At 35.5% G+C, this 7,731-nt stretch overlaps 1 protein-coding gene across 2 annotated transcripts in view; it reads right to left on the bottom strand.

The window, feature by feature from the left end:
• Positions 1–1,389: 1,389 nt before the first annotated feature.
• TMX3 (thioredoxin related transmembrane protein 3) overlaps positions 1,390–7,731 on the bottom strand; it is a 29,490-nt gene continuing 23,148 nt past the window's right edge. Inside the window, exons 15-16 of one of the 2 annotated variants that reach the window (XM_027723115.2) lie at positions 5,555–5,623; positions 1,390–4,390 (exon numbers count right to left, since the gene is read on the bottom strand). In XM_027723115.2, coding sequence (XP_027578916.1) covers positions 4,124–4,390; positions 5,555–5,623 — 336 coding nt within the window. In that variant the 3' untranslated portion in view covers positions 1,390–4,123. The other variant, XM_027723116.2, reaches the window with a different exon arrangement.

Raw genomic sequence — 7,731 nt, 5'->3', positions numbered from 1 at the left:
GGCCCTGCTCCATCCCTTTCTCCCATTCTCATTCCTCCTGTCTATGCATTTTCATCCCCTTCATGTGTCAGCCAAAGAGCTTATCAAAGCTTCTCTTAACTCAAGACAACCTAAAACCACCCACCTGTCTGGTCAGGACAGTCCTCAACCCAGATGAAGACAATGCCAACTTTGCAACTGAGCTAAAAAACAATACTGTTCCTCTCATTAGTAGTCATCTTAAAGGTTTCTTTGCCCCTTATTTATATAAAATACTTGTAGTCTATTTATCCTTGCTAAACAACTGCAAACATGTTTATACTCCTTAGCATGTAAGCAGAAGGAGATTTGCCAACCACAGGAGAGTTCACATCAGCTGCTAAACTGTGCTTTATGTCAGTAAACTGTGTATGGGATTGTCACGGTAATCCTTTAAAATGGTTAAAATTTCAGAAATCAAAGACAATTGTTACGAGAACATGTGCGCTGCCTAGGCAGTTTACAAAAATCTCCCAAGAGTCCAACAAAGCATTCAGCACAATATTGTCAAAATTGTCTTTGTGGGTTACAGCAATATAAGGTGTAACAACTTCGTATGATTCGATCTGTTAGGGATGTGCTCAGTGATGAGAAGAGAACAGCAGAAGCTGCTTTGCTCCCTGAGAAGATTTGAGAGCCAGTACCAGTCTGTCACAGCATAATAAAACCTGAAACATCTGTAGTCTCATGAGATTTTAACAGTTTAAGAGAAATACTTTCTCATTTTGCACCCTCTTCTCTGACTTGAGCTTTTGGCTGTCATCAGAACAACTCTCCAGCCTCCCACTCTTCCAAATACAATCACTTCTCCAAACACGCTGACAAAAGAGGAACAGGGTACATTAGTTCCAGACCAAAACAGAGCAAGCTAAAACTTTTACCTAAATAGTTCAAGAGAATTAAGCACTTTTGTGCCATCTTCAGCACATCAGACGCACGATAGTGCAGTCTTTCCATCCGTTAAGCAGGGAGCACCACAGTGTGGACAAAAGCTGTTAAAACAGCCCAGGTAAATAACAAAGCAGCATGAGACTGTGCATGTCTGAGTGTCAAGACTACTCAAGTGCTTCCAGGAGACGTAAGCTAGAACAGCCTAGCTTGGGATAGACTGCCTCAGCATCCCTCTGTTTCTGTAGAAAGTCTTTTAAGTATGGTATTTTAAAATTTCTTTTGGATAAAAGCATTTGTTTCATATTGCTAGAGTGCTCACTAAATCAAAGATAAGTAAATATTAACTCCTACTGCAAAATACCAGCTACAATTCTGCACCATGTTACTGAAGGCCTAAAGTACTCTTTCAACAAGCACCCTCCGACACAACGTGTAAATCTAAGCTCCTAACACACGGTAAATTAAGCAAAGGAAACAAGCTGTTTTAAATGTTTTTTATTACAGAAAAAGAAAAGGCTTACACTTGACTTAGAAAAGCAGCATTACTTCATGAATCCCAAGTTATTACAGTGAAGTTGTTTTAGGAAACCTTTAGAGACTGCAGAAGAAAAATAAAATGCCCTCCCTCAGACAGCACTCTAGATTACTTGTGTGACCACAGCAAATGCCTTAATCTCACATCACTTCTGACACCCACTATATGACTTGTATGCTTTTCTTCTCCCTGTGACTTGCTCAATATACTTGGGAGACGGATTCAGTGAAAACAGCAGTACATTTCAAGTTTAATTTTCAATAGTTCAGTACCCATCTGACGGATATTAGACTTCAGAAGTAACTAAGACACAGGCTTTACTCCTAACTCTGACTACTAAGTGCTACAATTTTAACAGATCCCAGTGTGATCTGTTTCTTCCACAGTATTTTCCTTACTCAGGTCCACATCTCACAAGATTTCTCAGCAAGTTAACTGGCTACTACTGATTATAAACACAAACAAAAAATAACCACCAAAAAAAAAAAAAAAGGCTCATAGTTGAAACAGCTCTTAGGAGTGCAGCAGAACTCAAATATTTTTTAATTTTTTTTTTACACTCCATAGAAGGAACAGCAGCGTTCCAGTGACCACTTCAGGTTTTTTTTAAGTCAAAAGCTGCAGGTTTCCAGCTTGAGCCAAAATTAAATATGTAATTGATCTGTCCTGAAATCTTAACGACAAGACAAAACAAAAAACCATATTACTGCCTTAATAGTCCTATATTTTGACTATCAGCACTGAGTTATGCTGAAGTCCGAAGAAATTTACAGGTTTTACTGTAAGTGATTTTTTATTTTTTTAAAAACTTTTTTAATAAACAACTCAGGACCTCCATATCATGTTAAAAAAACTTGCTAAACACATTTTTAAGCATCTCATTCTTCACGTCTGTACTAAAACTACACCTCAAAGACTCTGCCAAAAAAATTAAACACCAATAAAAACCAAGAAAATTCAAGTCACTATGTACAATCAGCTAAAATGACAAAAATGGAAAAAAAAAAAAAAAGGCAATTCATAGAAGGAAAACGGAGAAAACAAAAAATGGGGAAAAAAAGTATCTGACACATGCTACTCAGTATTCTATAAATTCATTTTTTATCTCTCCACCCAAAAGGAAAAAGTTTGGATTCAAAGCCAGACAGAAGTTTTCTGAAAAAGTTCCTAATCTCTTTACACGTTGTTTATACTGATTGATAACCAAAATCTTTCAAGTCAGGGATCTACTCTGTATTGCAACATGAAGTCAGCTGTTACCAAGCTACTAAAAGAGAAGAAACAAGTTTCTTTCCTACAGAGAAAAAGAATACAATGTTTTCCCTGGTTACCATTGTATAGCATCACCAAATTTACTCAAACACAGAACCTGTCTATTTAAGCTTACTCATGTTTTTTATTTGAAATTCCTTAATTTAGTGCTAGAGCATAGTAATTTCTTATGTGATCAAGCTGCCTTATGAGAAAGACATAATTTGTATTATACAGTAAAATAGCCTTAAACAAAACAGGAACAAAAAGAAAAAAAACCCAGCAAGGAATAGTTCAATAAGTTCTGTGATTCTCTAAGATACTGATGCCAAAGGCTACTTTATAGCTTCCCCTTGGAGATTTTAACCCTGGACACAAATTAGTCCTTTTCACAGTCACAGCGTTGTATTAAAACTGAATTTTATGATGAAAAAGGTAAGAAAAATGCATTATACTGATCAATCTATTTGAATGTTAATATTATGCTCTAATAACTCCCTCCTTCAGAGCAAGTAACAGTCTCAAACAAAACCAACTACCTCAAAAGATATATAACAATCTCAATTAAACACTGTGAAACAAATTTACACCATTCAAAAAGGTTGCCATTAGAGAGCTACACAAAATCATCAGAGGGTCTTTATATTTACATCTTCTTTTATCAAGTTATGCTGCAGATTTAGGAAACTTAAAGACCTGTCGCACTATAAGTCCGTGCAAGCACTCATAGAAAACAACAGGCAATCATGTTCTAGAAAGTTTGTAACAGTTTTCCAATATTTTTAACTGCTAGAGCACTAGTAAACACTTCACTTAGAACATAACTCCCACATCCTATATCAAGTAAACATTCTTGACTGCCAATAATTATATTATTCCATGGTAGAACAGTCTCCATAACAATTTACATTTAATTGGAGAAAATAGAAAATCTTCTTGGTTTTTTTTTTTCATAATAATGTGCAACAGGTAGAAGATGTGACTTCTTAGAAAAATCACAACTTGTCTTTAGCTATCAGGCTCTGAAAGACTTCACAGCTCTCTTCATTTTTCTTAGTTTTCAGCCCTAATTTTATGTGAATGAGTGCTTAGCTGGGCTATACTAGTAGCAGTTCATCACATACAGTAAGGTCCAGTAACATGATCTCACTGTTCTGGAAATGAGCAATTCAAAACTCTTCCAAAAATGGTATAGAATTGTACCTGCAGATTTCTTCAGTTTACATTGCTCTTTGTTGATCTAATAAGGACAATTAAGAGAACATCCATTTTTTTTTCTGTCAATTTTTGAGAAAATTTGAATACATGCAAGTCAAAACTACCATAATGCAGACAAAACGGTCCTCTTTCATGAAGATCATCAATAAATGAAAACCTTCAATAAATAAATCTGTTTGGAAATTCTAGAGAATTCTTCTGCTAAACAAGTTAGTCTTTTTTCTTTTCCATTATGTCTTTCTGTTTAAGCTCTCCATCTGAAAGTTCTGTGTATTTTCCATTCTTTTCCTCCTCTTGTTCTTCCTCACTGCCTTCGTCTGTGAGCTCCCGATCGCCACTTTCCTTTTTAGCTCCCTCATGCTCAAATACCTCTCCATCTGTATCAGCTGTGCAGATTCCATAACACATAATGCTGATGACCCCCAGGGGCAGCCCAAAGAGAAAGCATCCCAGCAGTGGTGAACTCTTGAACACAGACTGTTGAAATAGAAATTTGAAGTAGAAAAGACTTTCAGTGAATAACATAAAGTTACTGCATTACTTCTCTTATCACTCTGTGCGTTTATTCAAAAATATCCAAAATGAGATTCAGTGGTTTTTCAGGGAGATGGGTAAGGTTTTTTGGGTTTTCTGCTTGCTTGGTTTGGGGTTTGGTTTTTGTATTGCTATTGCTTTGGGGTTTTTTTGGATTTTGTTTTGCTTTCTTCTGCAAAAATGACAAAGAGTCCTCAATTGCAACAATACCTACTATAAGTTTATAAAAAAATACTTAAAAATTCAAATATTACAATATTGCATTGGGGTAGTTAATGTTAACAGGCCAACAGCATATCCTATTCACTGTTTAAAGCTTCAGAAACAATTGTTCTAACAGCGTTACAAAAACACTTTCAAGGAACCAGATTCAGCTACTATTTGTGCCTCCTTCTCAAAAATTTAAGTAATAAGGGATCTGCAGAAATGTTCTGTTACTAGACAGCTTCCTGTTGAAGAGTAGCTTAATGGCATGGGAACAAGTACTTATGGTTGCAGAAATTTATGGTTAAAAGTTGCACTTTCACAGAAGTAGAAGCCACTCATATAGAAACACGTAAGTTTCGATTTAAATTCACAGCACAGGTTTATTTGCCTGTGTAGGACAAGTGAAGAAATGGATTTGTGTACTTCTCCAGCTAACAAAACTTTGTTAAGCATTATTAGCTTATAAGAAAGATGATACAAATATTTGCTTTAAACCTACACAAAGAGTAGTATTTAATCCCTTTATGTCATAACTAATTATAACAAAACCGTAACGTTCCTCAGAACATGGAAGTGCTACCAGTTTAGGAAAGCATGTCAAAAGGTCAAGGAAAAGATTTTGAATTTTCCCTGTTCTATCCCTTAAAAGACTTGTCAGACATATAGAAAAGGAGTGAAAAACTAAGAAATCAACTTATGTTGAAAAATTATAAAATACAGTATTAAAATATTTATTCAAGAAGTTAATTTGGCTTACCTCTAATTTATATATACCTATAATATATACGCAATATATATAATATAAACCAACTTATATAAAAATATTTTTTAACCCTCTGAAAATATTTGTATTGTGATTGACAAGGGTACCATCTAATTTAATGAAAAAATAAAACTTACCATTATAGTAGACTTGGCATCATAGATTATTCTCTTGATTCGTTGCAGAAGTCCATCACCACCCTGTGCCTGAAATTTCAAACGCAACCAAGTCAAAACTGCTGACACTTTTCAGTTATGATTCCAAAAGTTCATTCTTCAGACCTTGCAATCTTAAGTCCCTTTAGAAGGAAATGAAAAGTAATTATTCTTACATCTCATGATGCCCAGACACTCCAGCTTGTCAAACTTCGATAACTATTATTCAATAGTCTCACGAAAAAGTCTCTCACAACAGTTTTAAACAATCAGTGCCAACTTGAATAGTAGGCTGGCACTCACTCCTACCACAGAGAAACACTAACAAAAATTAGCAACTGTCCTGATATAACATCAATAAAACTGCAGAGATCTTCTGAACTTTCCTGCAGCTACCGGATATCCATTTATGGATTTTTGACAGCACAGTTAGAAAAAGCTAAGGACTAAGCAAAAAGAAGATATGAAGGTGCAATAAATAAAACTTGTGTCAAGTAATGACAGACTATACCTACACTGCCACCTAATTTAGCAGTGTTCAAAATAACTACACGAATCTAAGGGCAATCTGTCTGTTGAACAGGACTAGTTTTCACCTGTTGAGTTGCCAGAGAAATAAACCCCATTTTGCAAGTTAACTGATCAGCACCTGATCTGACTTTTCAAAACCCCTCAAATAGCAAAAAAGTCCACAAAGATCAAACAGAGTCACAAAAGGTTACCTATAGGGCTTACAGAAAATACCAAGAAAGTCAAGGTGAATAATCCAACACTTCCCAAGGAAGTGAAATGTTAGATTTCTCAGAAATTTCTCTGTGGCTCATAAAGTCTGCTTCCTATTAGCAGTTCACCAGCATACTTTGAAGACTGTCATTCCTCAACAGCCGTACAATTTCTTGGGCAAAGAACATAGCCAATGTAGTGCCATTTTATGTCTGTAGATACCTTAGACAGCTTAAATGAAGGCACATCCTATATTTTTGTCTTGTATAGAGATGTGAATTTAGATCGACCTTTAATCATTCTAGCTGGAATACTGCAAACAAAAAACAGAAAGACCTAAGTGACAAAATAGCAGCAAACTGAGGTATCACAAATTAATTTCCTCAAAATTAAAAACCAGCCAGAAATCAATTTCATTTGTTGTTTCAACCAAAAGGATATATTTAAATAGAGTCTAGCATGTTAATAACATAATTCAATGCACTTAAAAAAGTGAGAACTAAAGAACAAAGAACTATCAAATAAGTTATAGTAATACCCCTCACAATGCAATTGGAAGCATGGTCAGTGAAGTTATGAACAAGTAACTCCACCTACATTATGTTACTACATCAATTTGTCAGATTAAATAAACCAAGGTACCCCATATGACTGAAATGATCTTCAGCATTACTAGCCATTACCACCCAATGACCTAAAACTGCTGATGTAATGGAAAGCAGGATTCAGCTAGCACAGTAAGCATTCTGCAGCAAGTTGGGGCTTAAACCAACACAGGCTTCTCCTGGGAGGCAGCCAAATTATTTGTTAGCACTGCTCCCCTTTGTGGGAAAGCCTTCCACCCCCACAAGCACAAATGAAAGCTCTGATCCATGATCTTTTCTCATCCACATAACATAGCCTTCTAACAAAGTATACTGAGGGGATAAATACTAAGAAATTATCCAAGCCATCAATTCGAGATGGATTTATTTACTTTGTTGTTTTAACAAAAGACAGCTTGATTTTAGTTTTAGAGCAGACATGGGTAAGCTTGTGTCCATTTCTAACATGAAAAGCAAGTATACCACTGCTTTTTGAATCAGAACTTATCATTCTTCCACCTATTGGATTTATTGATTTACCATCCAAAAGAAAGAGTATGGTTGAATTATGCACTATAATAAAAATTTTAAACAAATGCATTTAATGCAAACCAGGAGATTAATAATGAGATCTCCATTTACCAGTGCACCAGAAAGCCAACCAACATTATGCTATAAACAGAATAAACCTTGTTTTCTGCAAGAGGTTTTGCAGTCAGAACAGTAAGCAACAGCACAACTCCAGAATTCAAAATCATATACTCACTGCCAGCACACAAGACAATAAGACAGATAGGACAGGAAGATAAAACACATGACAGAGTAACCAAATCTTTTCCCTACTTTAGCATC

Source organism: Pipra filicauda, unplaced genomic scaffold (assembly GCF_003945595.2).
Source record: "Pipra filicauda isolate LSUMZ 115617 unplaced genomic scaffold, ASM394559v2 scaffold61_size3293851_pilon, whole genome shotgun sequence".
Classification (NCBI taxonomy): domain Eukaryota; kingdom Metazoa; phylum Chordata; class Aves; order Passeriformes; family Pipridae; genus Pipra; species Pipra filicauda.
The sequence above is the reverse complement of the archived record's forward strand: the minus strand, read 5'-3'. Positions and strand labels throughout refer to the sequence as shown.